This window comes from Taudactylus pleione, unplaced genomic scaffold, assembly GCF_031769625.1.
Source record: "Taudactylus pleione unplaced genomic scaffold, aTauple2 ptg000810l, whole genome shotgun sequence".
Classification (NCBI taxonomy): Eukaryota; Metazoa; Chordata; class Amphibia; order Anura; family Myobatrachidae; genus Taudactylus; species Taudactylus pleione.
Window position 1 is genome coordinate 918,291 of NW_028285212.1, and position 20,278 is coordinate 938,568.

Genomic DNA, 20,278 nt, shown 5'->3' on the forward strand with positions numbered 1-20,278 from the left:
GCAGGGACCCTGCACTAGCAGATCCGGTCGTAGAGGCAGTGGAAGTTGACTGTCTATGGATAGACATGTCAGGTCGGAGAACCAATGCCTATTGGGCTATTATTATCCTGCCGCCTTCCTGCTTGAACTTTCTGACAACCCTTGGGAGGAGGGAGATTGGGGGAAACAGGTATGCCAACCTGAATTTCCATCCCATGGAAGACATCTGGATGAAGAGCCCATTCTCTGGCATGTATGTCCTGGCGACTTAGGAAGTCCTCTTTCCCAGTTATCAACATCTGGGATGAATATTGCCGCGATTGCCGGAAGATGGCATTCTGCCCACAGCAGAATTTCCGCCACTTCCTTCATGGCTGCCAGACTTTGTGTGCCTCCCTAATGGTTGATGTAGGCCACTGCTGTCGCGTTGTCAGACTAAACCTGGACAGGCCAACCTTGTAGGAGATTCTGCACCAGTATGAGCATTCTGTTCATTGCACGAAGCCCCAAGATATTTATTGGTAGGAGACTTTCCTGAATCGTCCATCTTCCCTGAAAGGTGTGATGGCCTGTCACTGCTCCCCATCCTCGCATTCTTGAATCTGTGGTGACAAATACCCAATCCGGGACCCATAACGCATGACCCCTGTTTAAATGAGTCATCTCCAGCCACCAAGCGAGGAAGAGCCGAACCTCTGTCGAGATGCGGATCATCTGAGACTTTATCCGATGATACTGACCATCCCAATGAACCAGAATCCAATTCTGCAGGGACCTGCAGTGGAACTGGGTATAAGCCACCAAGTCCAATGTGGATACCATGGAGCCCAGCACCTGCATTGCCAAGTGGACTGACACTCTTTGCTTGCAGAGAAGACTGCGCACACGAGACTGTAGTGCCACAATCTTGTCTTCTGGTAGAAGAATCCTCTGTCCCAGAGAATCCAGCAGCACCCTCAAGTGCACCATTTGCTGAGTTGGAGATAGAAATGACTTTTTCCAATTTATTACCCAGTCGTGCTCTTGTAGGCAGACAATGGTCATCTGGAGATGACATTGTAACATCTTCTGAGATTGTGCTAATATCAGGAGGTTATCCAAATATAGCAGTATTCTGACTCCTTGTCATCTGAGATGAGCCATCATGACATTATCTTGGTAAATACCCGAGGGCTGTGGCCAGACCGAAGGGTAGAGCCTGCAATTGGTAATGTTGCTGATCTACCGCCAATCTCAAAAATCATTGGTGGGATCGTGCAATCGGAATATGCAGATATGCATCCTGTATGTCCATGAAGACCATAAAATCCCTAGGCTCCATCGCCAGCATAATAGACCGTAGGGTTTCCATATGGAATTTTAGCACATGGATGAATCTGTCGAAAGACTTCAGATTCAGGATAGGGCGATGCGACCCATTTGGTTTTCAAATCAAAAATAAATTTGAATAATAACCCCTTCCCTGTTGCGTCACAGGAACGGGGGCTATGACTCCTGACTTGAGGAGGGCCCCAATAGACTCCCTATCGTAGGGGGCGGGGCTTAGCAACGGGAGTGGGGCTTGGCGACAGGGGGATAGCAGCGGAGGCCAGTCGGCGAATGCGCGAGGCACTTGTCACTGTATTTTTAAAAATAACATGATAAGGCTCCGGAGGGGATTCGCAGGGACAGAGCTTTATCGCAACAGCCACAGCAGTACACAAACAAATGCGATCTGCGAGCGTCGCACCACGAGGTGGTCAAATATAGCAAACCAGACGCTGAAATCCATACCGGAAGTTATGTCTAAGTTGGGGAGGAGCGGCCGGGGGAGCGCCTTATCTCCCCTAAGCTGTAATTTTGACGACACGGGTACGCTGGCCTCACAGTAGTAGACGCTTACTAGTGTGCTCTAGTGCGTCTACTACCCGTCTCCGGCGACAGACGATAAGGACCCAGCCGCCATAGTAAGGACACATCACACGAGGCCTTCAGCCGCAGCTGCATCTGATGCGTCTCCTACACCGGATGCCAGGACTGCCGCGCACTTACCTGTCATCTCCGTGCCTGACTGCAGTCCGGACCTCGGCACAGGCCCTACTTAAGCCACGCTGAGGCCTGCTGAAAACCTAAAGTGATACTGCTGTTTTGACGTCGGCGGAGGTAGTAGGAGTCGCAGTACCTGCGCCTTAACGGCGCCTGGTCCTGCTAAACTCAGTAGAAAAAAGCCTGGGACTCCCTAAGCAGTCCTGCTGTATAACTTGTGCGTCTTGTTGCACACCAAACAAATAAACTGAATGCCTGTGACTAAGGGCGGGGTATATAGGGAGGAGGACCAGTGCATGCTGGGAGCTTCAAAGCTGTAAGCTGTTTGGTGCAATGGATCGTTTCCACTACATACCCAAAGGTAGATCCTGTGGACCCTATGTACCCTGAAGAAGAAATAATAATACCAGCTTAACTGCAACAATTGACCAAATAGGTCATTATATAAAACCCAATATAACATTTCTCACAACTATGTAACTTCTGTTCCAAATCATCATGAAGTCCTAACCTTTATCTTGAAGTGCTTCATTTCCAGCTCAGAGACGAACTTCCGCCTCTTCTCCTCCTCCTTACTGTCAATAGAGCTGCTCTTACACACCAGCACATAGTCCCATTTCATTTCCTAGCCATGAATAGAACATGGTTATAACCACATAAATTCACCTGAAGAAGGCATTTGGGGGAGGTAACGGAGTGTCGGCAAAGAACGCAGGTGTGTCGCAACCATTTCAGGGGGCAGGTTACACCCTGCGACTGTGATCCGGTCCGCAAGAAATAAGTCTCATTTCCCACGGCCATTCTGCGGAACCAGTGACTTATTCAGGACCATGGGCATAGCTACAGTGGGGGGAAGCAGTGCCATTGCTATGGAGCCTGACTGAAATGCGCCCTGGTCAAAAAGTTGTCTACCAGAATCCCGGAAATACCCACTAAGTACGGTGTAGCATAATGTGAACTGAGGACACTGTGTGGCATGGGTAATGGCAGCAGTACAATGTGGCATATTGTTAATATGAGGCACAACAATGTGACATAATATGAACTGGGGGCACTATGTGGTATAATGTGAACTGTGGAGCTTAACATTAACTAGGGCACCACTATAGTTCATAAAATGAACTAGGACACTATTACAGGGCATACAATGAACAACTGCTGTGGAAAAAAAGTGTCTCTCTAGAAGGGGCTCTTTCAACATGTTGCTTTGGAGCCCTCAAAGTTCTGGCTATGCCCCTGTTTAGGACTGCAATAATTGAATGACCTGCAACCAATGCTGCATCTTTGTAAGCAGATGCCTGGATATGCATAGCTGCAAGCTGCAGGTGGGCGAGTCAATACATCTCTCCCGGCGGCTGTGACATCTGCATTTTTCGCATCACAGCTGCATACAAAGATGCTGCTGGGCATTAGTATACAACTTTGAATCAGGCTCACCAAACACACACTCTTCCCCCCTTCATTCACTGCCAACACTACAGCAGCACCCAGACACACGTTCCCAACCCCCTGCATTCACAACTATCACAACACCCCCCTGCATTCACTATCAGCACCCCAGCAGCACCCAGACACACTTTCCCGACCCCCTGCATTCACAACTATCACAACACCCCAGCAGCACCCAGACACACTTTCCCGACCCCCTGCATTCACAACTATCACAACACCCCAGCAGCACCCAGACACAAACCCTCCCACCAACGCATTCAGTACTAACACCCTAGAAGCACACAAACACACACTCTCCCCTCCCCCTGCATTCACTAAAACCCCACAAGCACCCTGACACGCACACCCCATTGCATTCACTACTAACACCATAGCAGCACCCAGACACACACTCCTTCCCCAATTAACTACCAACACCCCAGCACACAAACACTACCTGTATCTAATCAGGGTCTTTTGCACTATTTGCTGCTCCCACAGCAATAGCAGGGAAACAGGTCCTGTGTGTGAGGGGGAAGAACCAACAATGGAGGGAGGGACCATGTTTATTGGTGCAGTTTCCTTGCTGGAGATCCATCCCTAGAGAGCTGACTCCAGGTTGTGGACCCTGGTAGAGGGAGAACCACAGCACATGCCCCATGAGCTATCTGCTTATTCCTGCTATGGGGGCGCATACAGCAGAACCTGGAGCAATGGAGGTCAGTGTGCCATATAGAGCATGACCTACAGGGCTATATTTGTGCCGAAACGCACCAGAATGCCGTTCCAGAAGGTCAGGTAAAAAAATGACGTAATCCAGAACCGCATAATACGTTTTATTTTTAATATATAATTTCCTGTTTGCAGCACACTACAGCGCACTGGGGGAACTAATACATTTGGCCGCCTCTTACATGTCCCTGACTGCAGAGTGCCTGATTGGAAATCCGGTCAGGCTGCTGATGTCCACCTAGGGGTGGGGCTCCTACTCTGGGAAGTAGGGCACAGCCCGGAGCTTCCTAAGGATGCTCCAGGCAGCTCCACACTCTGCAGGCTCTGCAGTAGCACTACTGGCTGCAGGAGGCCCTCCCAGACAGCCTGTAAGTCACATTCAGGTGCCGCTGCCAGGGGCTGTGTGTCGGCACAGGTTGCACACCCCTTGATATGGCCCTGGTAACACCGGTTTCTTATTAGACTTGCTTTAATACAACTAGTATTGCAATGAGATTAAACTACACTAATGTAAGTGTACAACATGTTCACAAAATGTAAGGGTGTATAAATGACCTGTTCCAGGGAATATATAAATACATAAAACATCCTCTTTTCCAAATATTAACTATTTAGGTGTAAGAAGATACAGTTTCAAGGTAAGTCTAATCAAACTAAACCATTACCATCATACTTGCTGCATTTATCATAGGGTCCAGCTGTAGCAAACTTTCCCACCATGGTGTTCTCAAAGGTTCCTGGAAGAAATAGGGGTGACAGATCAGTCGACTTCACTATAAACGTACAGGATACCTGTGTAAGTGTGTGTATAACTATAAATAAATAAAAATATATATATATTATATTTATATTAAATACACACATACATATTACATACACTCACACAGCAGTATGTGAGGTGTGCATACATCAGGAACTCAGACCTGAACTAAAAGGCACAAAACAGACCATGCTATAGATCATGTATTTCTGCACTAAAATATAATAAAATTATTATTATAAAGTTTTGGGGTTTTTTTTGCAAAATATTTGTGGGTTTTTTCCCCTCTCTTCAACATAAAATACAAAACATGGAAGACAGGCTGGCGCATCTCTCCTAGTTATGTCAAATTTTATTTTATAACAAATATTTACTATAAGAAATAAATGCTTAAGTTTAACCATAGTTGCTGATATTTCAGAGCAGACATGGCACAGCCAGGAAGGAAGTGCTGGGGTGTGGCGTCGCACTAATGTCATAGTGGCCTCGCCACCATACAGTAGACTTGCCTACTCTTCCCGGAGTCTGGGAGAGACACCAGAGATTCAGGAGTTTCATGGACGTCCTGGGAGAGTAGGTAAGTAGGAGCTTAAACATATCTGAGTTTAGTTAATATGGAGGAATATCTCCTATAGGACTCGTACACAATGCACCTGATTATTTTCTTTATTTATTACCAGTTATTTATATAGCGCACACATATTCCGCAGCGCTTTACAGAGAATATTCGGCCACTCACATATATCCCTGCCCCAGTGGAGCTTACAACCTATATTCCCCATCACATGCTCACAAACATACACACAAGGGTTAAGTTTTGTTGGGAGCCAATTAACCTACCAGTATATATTTTTGGAGTGTGGGAGGAAACCAGAGTACCCGGAGGAAACCCACGCAAGCACAGGGAGAATATACAAACTCCACACAGTTAGGGCCGTGGTGGGAATCGAACCCACGACCTCAGTGCTGTGAGGCAGTAACGCTAACCATTACACCATCTGTGCTGCTTGATGCAGATTTGGGTGGAAGTCAGGAATGTGTTGATCCTAAATTGCGTGCATGTAAAACGTGTATGTTACACTGTAATGTGACTGCATTCTCTCGATGCACAACTTACTGCAGCACCAATATCTGAGAATACTTTCAGTACTTAGAATTAAATCACAGTGAGTATAATGCTTTAGGTTTGTTAGGGTGGGCTATATCATTGGTGAAAATGAGGTAAACAAAGCTGACATTTTGAGGCTTAGTGTAATACATATGGCTCGCCATACGTAGTGAAAAGGTCTGCTGCGTCACGCAGCACAACAAGCCCCATAATATTCTATGGAGCTGCGTTGTGCCCATATCCACCAATCTCCGGAAAGTGTAACTTATCGAAGCTTGTGCCCAATAGGCAACACCATCCACCAAGCTCTACAACAGAATATCCTTACATAAGAATATCCTTACAAAGAACTGAGGATCACATAGGGCTGAGGTTACCAAAAGGTAAAAGAGAGCATACTAGATGGGCCAAGTGGTTCTTATCGGCCGTCAAATTCTATGTTTCTAACAGGAGAACTGTCCCGGGAGGTAAGTAATCATGCATACCAGCGTACCGGTACAATATGCATGCGATAGAGGGTGAGCTGTAACGCAAAGTCTATGTAAGGCTTGATACATCAAACACTTAGTGTGCGGCAAACAGAGTCATCAAGAAAAATATTGACCTGCGAGATCTAGGGTGGCATGGCTGAGGCGCACAAGGCCGTGTGCCCCTTGAGAATATGTACATCCTGCACTGCTGGAGGGGGATGTGACCACAGCAACATGGACATCTGTTTATACTTCCCTGGCAGGTCCAGCTACTTTGTAAAGTTCCCCTTCCCCCTATCAAGTGTTCTTATAGACAATACAGACACGTTGACACACAGGCATCATTCTGATCAATTTTATTCACAATTTATGATGCTCTGACTCTCTAAAAGGTATATGTCACGCAGTGTTTGCATAGCGAGGAGGCAATCACATGCAGAAATGTCCATCTCTGGGAGTTAGCAAAGTAAGGAACCACTTTAAATAGAGTACGTTTTTTATTGTCTTTAAGGAATGGCCATCAGCAGTCAGGAGGTTGTAATGGCTACATCAGCATAACAACAAGGGTTCCAGTAAGTGCCCAGTCATTGTATTAGACAGGTGCAATATGGCGGGGGTCACTCTCCTCACAAAAGTTAAAATTATTTTAATAGCTGTTATAGACAAACTGACTGGTCCTGTACCTGGGTGCACCCGATCCTTACAGTGTCCCTGTATCTCAGTGTACCCCATCCCTCCAATGTTCCTGTATCTCAGTGTATCCCACCTCTCCAATGTCCATGTATCTCAGTGTACCCCATCCCTCCAATGTTCCTGTATCTCAGTGTACCCCATCCCTCCAATGTCTCTGAATCTCAGTTTACCCCATCCCTCCAATGTCCCTGTATCTCAGTGTACCCCATCCCTCCAATGTCCCTGTATCTCAGTGTACCCCATCCCTCCAATGTCCCTGTATCTCAGTGTACCCCATCCCTCCAATGTCCCTGTATCTCAGTGTACCCCATCCCTCCAATGTCCCTGTATCTCAGTGTACCCCATCCCTCCAATGTCCCTGTATCTCAGTGTACCCCATCCCTCCAATGTCCCTGTACCTCAGTGTACTCCATCCCTCCAATGTCCCTGTATCTCAGTGTACCCCATCCCTCCAATGTCCCTGTATCTCAGTGTACTCCATCCCTCCAATGTCCCTGTATCTCAGTGTACCCCATCCCTCCAATGTTCCTGTATCTCGGTGTACTCCATCCCTCCAATGTCTCTGTATCTCAGTGTACCCCATCCCTCTAATGTCTCTGTATCCCAGTGTACCCCATCCCTCCAATGTCCCTGTATCTCAGTGTACCCCATCCCTCCAATGTCCCTGTATCTCAGTGTACTCCATCCCTGCAGAATCCATCTCAGTGTACTCCATCCCTCCAATGTCCCTGTATCTCAGTGTACCCCATCCCTCCAATGTCCCTGTATCTCAGTGTACTCCATCCCTGCAGAATCCCTGTATCTCAGTGTACTCCATCCCTCCAATGTCTCTGTATCGCAGTGTACCCCATCCCTCCAATGTCCCTGTATCGCAGTGTACCCCATCCCTCCAATGTCTCTGTATCTCAGTGTACTCCATCCCTGCATCTCAGTACCCCCTACTAGGAGTGTCCCTCCTGCAGTATCTCTGTACACAATCCCTGCAGTGACTCTTTCATACTTACCTACTCTCACACAAAATGGTCCGTTCAGTGGGAGTGTTATGGGAGTGTCACGGGCGTCAATGCAAGTGGCAGCGTTTCCAGACACACAGCCACAAACATAGGAGACCACGGTCAGATGGAGAAACTGCACCTGCCATAGGCATATAAGGACGCACCAATCGGTATTACAGCGTGCACGGGTGGTAAAAGTGGGCATCTCAGTCCTTGCACAATAGACCATACGGATGTACACAAGGGAAAGACTTTGTAGGCCATTTGTATATACTCGTAAATGGAGGCCTCCAATAGATGCTGCTGTGTGCGCTTTTGCCTGCGACTCAGACAAGTGATGTATATAGGAGTGACTTTTTGTGCATGTACAAGTGCAGCTTTTTCCAATTTCCATGCCTCATATTGTGTCTCCAGCGGTCAGTATAATTTCATGTGCAGACAATACTAGCAATGTGTATGCTTATTGGTTAACATACTAAATGGAAAACTGGAGCACTGTGGTGTGATTCAGATTTGGGAATAGAGTAAAGGTGCCTACACACTAGACGACTCGCAAACCATGCGATGTTGTCAACAATTTCCCTTGATCTCCCCGGCACTCACGGACATACGATATGATGCTTAAACTGTGCAATCTGACCAACGACCTATTGTGCGTCCTTAACGATTTCCAATGCATCATTACTGAGATTGCCAGATCTTACTGCATGTAGGATACGACAAACGACCCGCGAGAGCGCGCATCGGCATGGTGATAGTGGGTACACACTGCACGATTTGTCATTCCACTGCGTCAGAATCGTCCAAATCATGCAAAAATCATCTAGTGTTTACCCAACTTAGGATAGAACAAGTAACTCTGTACCTGGACAAACCATGTTGCAATGCAAGGGGTGCAACTCATTCATACGGAATGTGTATGAAGCCCTGGCAGCTGAATATCCCAACGCTGGCAGTCCGAAGGGAGAAGATCCCAACAGGGCAAGGTAAGTACCTACCCCTCTCCAGACACCCCCCCCCCTCCCCCGCAGCTAACGCTAAGGACGCCCCAGAGTTACCTCGTGCGGTCCGGCGTTGGGATTAAGATAGGCGCCGGAAATTTGACGCCTATCTTAAGTCCCTTGTCAGGATTCGGGTGTCAGGATTGAAACCTACATCCCATTCATACATTTTGATTTTGCATGTGAGGTAAATACTGACTGCTTTTGCATTTTGCCCACAAATACTGACAGCTTTATGTTTATACTGTGGTTTAGATGTCAGTTTGGACACACCGCTCCCAAATCTCTCTGCACATTTAAAATTTTCTTCACCACCTGCAGTGCAGGTTTTACCAAGATACATAAAGTATTATTAAATTTTCCGAAGAAACATTAACATATACAAATATAAATACAAAGGAGTCAGACATAAAGCATTGAATCAGCAAGTACAGATCAGACATAGGACCTGATTCAGAGCCACTCGCTAGAGGCGAACGCTCGCCCCCAGCGTATGCAAATTCAGCAAAGTGACGGCATGGCAGGCGCTCGCACGGAAAGGCACAAGCGCGCCCACTTTGTCTTGGCGAGCGAACACTTTGTGATTGCAGACGCCCATTAGAGTGTGTTGAGACGCCCACTAGCGCACGTCATCTCCAGGAAGTGTATTAAAACATTGGTAAATCGAGGACCTTCGGAAGAGATCGCAGCGCTTGTGGTTGCCTATCCTTACCGCAACCACTGCGAGGACTTCAGTGTAAAAAACAGGCTGGTGACGTGTACTATGACGCTGGCTGATAATTATGCATGCCTCTGAAATGGCGTTGAAACACTCAGGCACACCTGCGTTCGCATCTCCACTCCCCTGTTATTAGTGTCCTGCTCCTGTTACCACCCACAAACGGCCTCTCCTGTCACTCATTTCACTGGGCTGTCTTTCCTTGGCGAGCAAGCGGAATCCGATCACTCTGAGTAGATTGCGCACACGCAAAACGAAGCGTGCGCATGTGCGGTCGCTTCACATCAGCCGCGTACAAGCGAGCGGCCGCTGGCGAATGGGTCTGAATGAGCTCCAGTGCAATAATGAGAAATTATAGTAGTAATAGAATGAGAAATACTATAATTCTTTGGGCCAGCCGAGGCTTGTAGAAAAGACTACATAAATTCCTCACACATTGAGCTAGCTTTGAATAAACCGACTGTGAACCCCTAGCTAAATAAGTCTTGTCTATGAGTATAAACATTGAGATCATAACCAATAGACTGAGAACTCTATGAAAGCCCCTAGACATACAACTGAACACATATTGAGTGACATACAAAAGGGTATTAGCACGATAAGAATATATGAAGATTAGACGATAAGACAAAAAGGAAAACACAATGGGAAGGGAAGGGTGATATAAAAGAAAAAAAGAGTGGTAAACAGAGTCAATAATTTAACTACTTAATGGTGGATACAAACTGCAAAGATATATCTGTAGATGATGGTCGTTGATATACACCAGGGTTGGGGAACCTTTTTTCTGCCGAGGGCAATTTTGATACATATAAACATTTTGCGGGCCCGGTTCACACCCCCTCCATCTGGTGTCACACGGGTGGTGTCACAATTGCTGGTGATTGCAGCAATACCTGGAGCATCCTCAGGATGCTCCAGGGAGCTGTAAGGGCAACGATGAGACCGTCTGACGTGTCCCAAGAATGCTCCAGGTGGCATTGCTGCATAGATTCTGGCTGCAGGGTGTCATTCTAGGCACCCTGCTAGCCAGCTGAGGCTAGCAGAAAAAAGCTCAGAGGGCCAGACCACATGATCCCGGCGGCCTTATATGGCCGCCGGGCCTGAGGTCCCCCATCCCTGATATACACTGAACGACCATCATCTTCTATGCAGCCGCGGGTCGCGTCGCGATCCCCTCCCCGCGGCTGCAGCTGCATACGTACGAACAATGAGCTGATCGCCCGTACACACTGGCCGATGGACAGATATATCTGCACGGCTGTGTAGCAGAGCCGACGCGATATATCTATGAACGACGTCGTTCACAGACATATCGCTGGTACACACTGGCCGACCGGCACCAGATATATTGGCCGATCACATGATGGTATAATATATCTGTCAGTGTGTACCCAGCTTAAGTCACTAAGTATTGTTGTCTCTCTGTAGCTTAATCTTACTCTGATTAGGTTTAGAGTGTAATTAAGGGGTTAAATCTTCTCTTTTTATTAGAGCCCAGAACCCTTATGAAGCCAATGTTATCTGTCGAAGGAGAAACCATTATGTGGAACTGAACATTTGAAGTATTCCTGTTTGTTCAGTTGGATTTAGTGAATCCACATATGGCCCCCATGTCTTATATAATCTGATCACACCTTTCCCAATGTCCGGCAAGGTGGACTGTCTGTCATAATACATTATAAGTGTCAATTTATGAGTGACTTCCCTTACAGTAGGATGGCTACAATCTAACCAGTGCCTTAGTATCACTTTTTTGGCCACCACAACCACTACAGTTAGATTAATTTAAAAATAAATTCACACCTTATCTAACTGCCAAGCCGAGTAATTTGCACAAAGAAGTGCTAGAGGCAGGGCCGGTTCTATGCATACGCATGGCACGCAGAAGTGAAGAGCGCCTGGGCTGCGACCATGCTAATTTATTATTGTGTAAAAGCATAAGGCAGCGGGCGCCGGGCAGTCTGTGTCTCTGTGACACAGCTGCACCGTGCGTGTAGTGCTGACCGGACGGTGGTCGGTCAACACTAAACAGTGACAAACACACAGCCGCCTGCGCCTGTGTGTGTGTTTTAATTAACAGCCAATGAGAGTCAGACAGACTCTCACTGACTGCTGCAACCACTGCCGGAGCCGGGCTGGAGCTCACTCATGAGCTCCATCTTCCAGCTCCAGCAGTTGGTAATGGGAGAGACGTTATCACGTCTCTCCCATAAAGCAGAGCGGGCCGGGCCGGCCCGGGAGGACGGAGGAGCGGATGGCGGCGGGAGCAGGAGCCGGAATTCAGGTAAGTGGGGTTTTTTTTGTACACGTGCCTCTACTGGGGGTGGGGGGACACCACTACTGGGGGCACTGCTTTCGGGGACACACACCACTACTGGGGGCACTGCATCGGGGGGGGGGACCACTACTGCGGAAGGGACTACTACTGGGGGAGGGGGGACTACTACTGGGAGCACTGCATCAGGGGGGCACTACTGGGGTAGACTACTACTGGGGGGTGGAGACTAGTAGTGGGGCACTACTTGGTGGGGACTACCACTGGAGCACTGCATTTTTCAGTGACCACGCCCATTTTTCTATGCGCGCCTAAGGAGCAACATGACGTCACGTCGCAAAAAAAAACAAGGCTGGGGATGAACTACGCGGTGGGAGGAGAGTGGGAGCTGCAGTAGTGTAGAAGTAGAGACATTAACGTTTCTAGAGACTGAGGGGCCTATTCATCAACACTAAAATAATGTTTTTAAAGGACATTTTCCTTAATTAACATTATTGTAGTATTTATGAAGAGACTTCACACAGGAGATAGCACTGTGTTAATTTCCACACTCCCCATACATTAGTATGGGGATGTGGAAATTATGGTATTCATCAAATTCTGAAAATTATGTATTTTCGGAATTTGATGGAGTTACTATCTGCCACTGTGAGGTGGCGAATAGCAGGTAACACTTACCAGCTGTGCAGGTCCTCCGGCGTCCCCCTCCAGCACTTTGATCTGTCCTCCAGTAGCTGTTCAGAACACAAAGTTTACAAAAAAAAAACAAAAAACCTTTCTTTATTTTTTTTTTTTTTTAAATACTGTACTGTGTGCTGCTGGGAGACCACGTGTCAGCACAGCCACCGGGGCCAGAGGTACTGCAGCGGGAAGGTAAGTGCGGGGAAGGAATGCGGAGAGGGGACGGACACAAAATTACCACAGCTGTAGGTAGTGCTGCACATGCGCTGGTTTTACAGATGTAACAGTGATTGACAAGCACAGATTCCAGCTGCGGTAAGTTAGTGCAGAGAGGGAAAACTATTTCCCGAAAAGCTGTCATCGCAAAAATTACAGCTTTTCGAAATAGATGGTTATGAGAGGAGGAATGATGAATTCCTCCTGTAATTAGGTAGAACTCCATGAGAGTTCTAAACCTAATTACCTCCAGAGAAAGTTTAGGTATGATGAATAGGCCCCTGAGACTCATTTGTGGGTTGGATTGGATATAATGCCTTATTTGGAGATAGAGGTAAAAAAAAGAATTTGTAGGAAGGTCAAATTTTTCTTTCAACTCTGAGAAAGACATTAACTGACCCCCTTAATCGAATACATCAGCTGTAGAGCGGATACCCAAAGATCTCCAATGGAAATAGGCCCTATTTTCCACAGCTGGTGTAAACAGGGGATTCCCCCAAAAATTTATGTAATTTGAATGTCTGGGATCTCTGTCTAATCTCTTATTGGCCTATTCATCAACACTAAAATAACGTTTTTAAGGACATTTTCCTTAATGACCGATATTTTAGTATTCATGAAGAGACTTCACACAGGAGATAAGTCCCCCTGCGTTAATTTCAACACTCCCCATACATTAGTATGGGGATATGGAAATTATGGTATTCATCAAATTCCGAAAATTATGTATTTTCGGAATTTGATGGTGTTACTATTCGCCACTGTGAGGTTGCGAATAGCAGGTAGAACTTACCTGTGTCAGCGTGGGCAGGTCCCCCCGCATCTTCCTCCGTCGCTCTGGTCCTTCCTCTGGCTTCGGTGGCTGTTCTGAGATGTGTTCTCCCAGGAGAACACAATAAAGTTTAGAAAAAAAACCCAAACTTTTTCTATTTATTTATTTTCTAAACTGTACAGTGTGCTGCTGGGAGACCACATGCCAGCACAGCCACCAGGGGCACTGCAGCGGGCAGGTAAGTGCGAGGAATGGGGGGACACAAAATTACCGCAGCTGTAGGTAGTGCTGCGCATGCGCTGGTTTTACAGATGTAACAGCGCATGCGCAGCACGGATTCCAGCTGCGGTAAGGTAGTGTAGAGAGGGATAACCATCTATTTCCCGAAAAGCTGTCATCGGAAAAATAACAGCTTTTAGGAATAGATAGTTATGGAGAGGAGGAATGATGAATTCTACCAGTAGTTAGGTAGAACTCCATGCGAGTTCTAAACCTAATTACCTCCATTGAATTTTTAGGTATGATGAATAGGCCCCTTAGTGTCCACCAAATAAAATGTGTCTTTAACACCACATGGGTAATATGTCTGCAGGTAGTACAGATTTTAGAGCATAGAGTATTGCCCCCGGAGAGTACGGTGTAACTGTGCACAATCAAGCTCATAATTAGTATAAATACTTCTAAAGAGTAGCCAATCCGCTATATAACAGAAATGCATCGCCTGAGTAAAACACGATAAATCAGGTAAACCAAGACCCCCATCTTTTCTTAAAGCTTTCAGTTTGGCCTGAGTAATTCTGGGTTTCTTGTTTTTCCAAATAATTTTAGAGAATCCTCGAGATAAAGCTTCAACATCTGAAACGGACAATTTAATTGGCAACATTTGGAGAGCATACGAATCTTATGAACAAATACAGATTTAACCACTGCTATCCGTTTTAACAAACTCAACAGGAGGAGCATCCATCTCTCTAACATAATTTTTACTTGTTCTGAAACAACAAACCTAGACATAGTATCATAAAGGTGAGGCCATAAAACCACGTCAAAGGCTTTTGCCGCGTCTAACAACAAAATGACCCTACTCGTTGCATTTCAGCCTGTGTGGAGGAGTGGATAGCCGATAGTACCCTACGTTTATTCAGAGCAGAATGTCTGCCGGATATAAAGCCCATCGGGTAATGGCAGATAATAGACGGTAAAACCTGCTTTAAACGATCTGCCAAGATTTTTGTTAAAATTTTATAGTCAATACTTAAGAAATAGGCCTGTAAGACCCAGGATCACTAAGATCCAGTCCTGGCTTAGGTAAAATATACAATGTAGCTGTATTAAAATACAAAGGCATATAATTGTTCCCTACACCTTAGGCAAAAATTGGCCATATCCTGTTAGTTAAGATCATATAGAATTCTCCAGATAACCGATCAGGTTCTGGGGCAATGCCATTATGTAAGTGAGCTATGACTTTCTTCACCTCTAAATACCCCTTTTACACCAGAGCAAAAACCTGGGTTTTTGCTGGGTCTACCCAGGTTGCAGCTCAGTGTAAAAGGGTCCCTGAAAAATAACCCAGGTCAAGTGACCCAGCAATCCAACCCAGGTAGCTACCAGCGTTGGAAACAGGATGGACCCGGGTAATGGTGCAGTGTAAACGGTGCAACCCAGGTTATCTGACCTGGGTCATGCCTAAAATGAGCTGATTGGTGGTTGTGGGGCATTCACCTCCCACTTTTTATGATCTCACAGGTTTAGCAGGGCAGACCTGAGTTCAGTGTGAACAGGGCTGACCTGGGAGTAACCCAGATCGAAGGTGCAGTGTAAATGGGTCTGACCAGAGTTGGAACTATGTCCAAAAACCCAGGTCGGACCTGGATTTTTGGTGGAAAAGAGGTATTACTCAGAAATGGGGGCACCTAGTATATAATTAAAATATGAGGATACTTGGGGGACTGAGATTATCCCAAAACTTTTGGGTATTGCAGGAATGTGGAGAAGAGGAATCAGTAGCATCATATAGTTTCCTCACAAAAATATTAAGGGCAATCAATACTTTTGCGCAAAACTGGATAGAAGCAGCCTCCTAAAACACCTTATTGAAGGAAACACCAACTTCACAGACTAGTAAAGAAAAGAAAGTTATGTAGGTGAAAAGGAATGGCGCTAATGCCTCATGTCGATGAAGAATTGTGATCAATTCTTCTTCAGATGTGGAAGAATTGATCACAATTCGAAACGCGTTATGGACTACATGCTACAAGGGAACCTCTGACTACCAGCAAGCCAGGACAATTTACATTCTCTGCGGTGGTGCCAAGCTTCATTGCCTGGGACCTCTTGGATTTTGCTTTGTTTGCATCAAGCCCACCTCAGCCCTGTCTAATGGTGAGAAGTTGTGTTCTGGTTACCCCATTATTTATGTCATTTTGATTTTATGGAATATATTTATACATGTTTTAAATAAATGTTGTTCTCTGCTTTATCCTTGATTGGGATACATACTGTATATATTCTTCATCCACCTGAGGCATTAGCGCCATTCCTTTTCACCTACATAATTTTATCATATAGTTTCCTGTCAAATTAACGCATAACCTCCAATACCTGTGTGCCTGATGTTGTGAATGAACCATCTGCAAGGCATAAAGAGTGTAGCACCGTTGGCGGTTGTGTGCCTCCTTAAAAATTTGTGAGCAGTTTTCCTTACTTGTTGCCAAACCTGTCAAATCAATAATCTTTCTTAAAGGAATAGTGCTCTTCCAGTTTTATAAACAGACCATCAAATTTATATTTGGAAGCACGGTACTTCATCAAGGTATCCATCACAGTTTGCGTGCACGAACTAGCCATTGTGATCGGGACTGCGACCGCAGTGACTACGCAGACCCATCGCAGAGTGATTGACAGGAAGTGCCATTTGGGGGTGGCAACGGGGGGGGGGGGTGGTCGGGCGAACTCAGGCGTGCCAGTGCGTTTCAATGCCATTGCAGGGGCATGCTGAAATTATCCACTGTAATGGCCTATGCAGCCTGAGGCCTGATGGCGTGTGTGGTTGTTAGCAATTTCTGAGTAAGGTCAGAGCTCATGCAAGTGTGCGTGAGGCTGCGATGGTACTCAATCGTACCAATGGTTTTGCAGTCTTGCTAAACATTACGGATGTGTGGTAAGTAAAGGGGGCGTCCTTGTGTAGTTATGCGAGGGAATAGCGATCGCAATGAATTAACATACTATCGCAGTTGAACTGCATGCGTAATCGCTATTGTACACAGTTGCGTACGATAGTGAATCAGGCCCTTAGCCTTGTTAAGTCTATTTCCCGAAGCTATATAGGCATGATAGTCAGCTACCATTTGTTTATTATGGGCTATAGTATAAAAAATAATGACCCCTTTCAGCAACGCTTTGGATGCTTGCCAAAATAAACTCGGGTTCTCCTCTAAATGTTCTAAATTATTAAGACGATATTCCTCCCATGCAGCTTCTATTTTATTCCGAAATTTGAGCAAATGGACCAAATGTGTTGGAAATCTCCACAATTTAGATGAACCCTTATTAGACTCTATATGCAGTTCCAACTATAAAGGAGTGCATGGTCGGATAGACAAAGTGGTTCTATTTTGAACTTGGATATATTAGCCAATAATCCCGAGGAGGATAACAGATAGTCTATTCTAGACCAGCGTGCTGTGCGCTGCTGAGAGACTAGTATATTCTCTGGACACCAGGTGGAAAGTACTCCACACATCTATTAATTAAGACTGGCAGACCAAGCAGGAACACCTAATTTAGGTGGTTTAGTTAGTCTTTCAGCTAAAACTTGTTTATCTAAACGTGACAAAGATATTAAATTAAAATTTCCAAATATTAATAGGTACTCAGACAGGTAGGGAGTCAACAAGGCTATTAGCTTCTGCAAAAAAGCTTTTGAATAATTATTTGGAGCATAAACATTAAATGTAAATTTTGTGCCGGCCAGTAAAATTTCATAAACAACAAATCGTCCTTTGGGGTCATGGTGCATACACACGGTCAGATTTTTCTTCAGATCTGAACGATAACGATTTCAAAAATCGTTCAATCGTTCATATCTGAAGAAAATCTGACATATCTGACATGTTTGAACGATGAACGATGCGCATTCCCGATGGTCAGATAACGATATCTGACATCTGATGTGTTTGCAGTCAGTTTTGGACAATTTAAATAATTTTAATGCAGTCAAAAATCGTTCGTAGTTCAAATCGTTTGCAAAATCGTTCAAATCGTTGGTCAAATCGTTCAATTGTTCATCTGACACATCTGACTGTGTGTATATGCTCCATCAATCTGAGAAGGAGCAGAATCACCACACCTTGTGCCGTTGAAGTGTATGGTGCTGAAACCAATACCGATCATTTGCAAGGCATTTAATTTGGCAACTTCTGATGGAATTAGGTGTGTTACTGAAGACAGATAAGATCAAGGTTAAGATCAAGGTTAAGCTTGTTTAAGTACAGTAACTGTTTAAGTACAGTAACACTTTCTTCCGTTTTTGTGGGGAGTTAAATCTCCCCACATTCCAAGATCCAGTTTTTATACTAAGCATGTATGTTCCAAGGTATGCAACATCTTAAAATAGAGCAACAACACGATGACATAAAATCAACATCAACACAAAAACTGCAAAAAAAAAAAAAAAAAGGAGGATCACACATGAGGAAAGGTAAGCACCCCCCCAGTAATGCCCCCTGTAGTAAGCCCCTGTAGTGAGCATTCCCATAGTGCACTGCGGGACCTGGAGCTCAGGTGTGAGATCCGCCAGCCGCTGGCGCCGGGGGAGAGAAGGAGCCGGGCGCCCGCTGGTAACACACTCAGCGGTCGCACCCCCTGCAACCCCCGTAGTTACGCCACTGGAGGTGGAGCGCTGATCAGCGGTGCTCCTTCTCCATGTAGTTCCTCAGCAGTGGCCGTCCCAGATGACAATGGAGCCAGGTGCCCCCTTCGGGGCTGGCGCCTGGCGGCAAATGATTCCATTGTCTCCGGGAGTTCCGCCACTGCGGAAGGATCTGAAAGGATCCCTTCTCACAACCTGGACCTACTTCCCCATAGGGAAGAGCGGGTTGCCAACCCCAAGCGGGGGTATTCGCCATCTGAAGATGGTGAATGCCCCCGCAGTCAAGCTCCGAAAATTACTGGGGGGGCTGCTACTACTGGGGACACTATTACTGGGGGGGCTGCTACTACTGGGGACACTATTAATGGGAGGGGGCTGCTACTACTGGGGACACTATTAATGGGGGGGGCTGCTACTACTGGGGACACTTTTAGTGGCGGGGGCTGCTACTACTGGGGACACTATTACTGGGGGGGGCTGCTACTACTGGGGACACTTTTAGTGGCGGGAGCGGCTACTACTGGGGACACTATTACTGGGGGGGGGGACTACTACTACTGGGGACACCATTACTGGGGGGGAGCTACTACTATGGAGATGGGAGCATTATGGAGATGGGAGCATCTAGTGGCACCTGGCAGTACTGCACTCAGCAGCGACACTGACAGCAGCTCTCTATTCTGCTCCCAACTGGCTCATAAGAACCATCCTCTGATTGGAGCTGTAGATAGAGTGTCTGCCGGCCAATACTGATCAGAAACCCCTCTACATGCACTACTGTAGAGCATATTCTAAGGTCAATATTAAGTACTTCAAACCATTCGCTTATGATTCAATCCCAAATACAACCTTATTTTAATAAAAAAAAACTCCATTGATTTTGTTGAAAAATGTACTCATTAAAAAAGTTTTGCTTCAGGGCCCCTCCGGGGTTAGGAGCCCTGAAGCATAAGCTTCATTAGTTTTACAGTAGATCCGCCACTGCCCCACGGCATCCCTATCTTGCACTTGGCTTTCATCAAAGAGTTCTTGGAGAAATGCTTCAGCATCTGCTACAGTGGTAAAATCATGGAATGACAAACCATTAAAAAGCCTAAGTCATGTCGGCTATAACAAAGCAAATTTCTTGCCTTCCTTGATTAGGCGAGAGTCCCACAATATGCAGATTATTGCGTCTATCGCTTATTTCAAGATCATCGATCTTATTCCATATCTGATATGATGCCATTTCTATTTTTATGGAAGATTTCTTTAAAAGAGCCACATATCCAAATAATTCTCCCATCCTGTGCTCAGTAGCCGACACTCTCTTAGTAAGTTGTGACATATTATGTCAGCTGTCAGCACTAACAGCAGAGGACCCATAGGTGACTGGTATATCCGCAGTGTGAGGTACCTGTGGAGTTGTGAAGACTGCTTGGGAGCTCTCCTCTGCTATTCCTGAAGTAGAGGCTGCAGCCGTGGGTACAGAAGATGCTGACAGCAGAGTTGGAGTGCTGGCGTCTGGCGCCATATTGGATTCAGCCTGTCTTCTATCTGCTCTCTG

General features: G+C 46.0%; 1 protein-coding gene across 2 annotated transcripts in view; it reads right to left on the reverse strand.

The window, feature by feature from the left end:
* The window catches only part of ANO9 (anoctamin 9), a 77,463-nt gene that overhangs the window by 46,313 nt on the left and 10,872 nt on the right, over positions 1-20,278 (reverse strand). For both annotated transcript variants that reach the window (XM_088458128.1, XM_088458127.1), the window contains exons 2-3: positions 4,833-4,904; positions 2,516-2,629 (exon numbers count right to left, since the gene is read on the reverse strand). In XM_088458128.1, the coding sequence (XP_088314254.1) occupies positions 2,516-2,629; positions 4,833-4,904 (186 nt within the window). The remainder of the gene's footprint in view (positions 1-2,515; positions 2,630-4,832; positions 4,905-20,278) is intronic.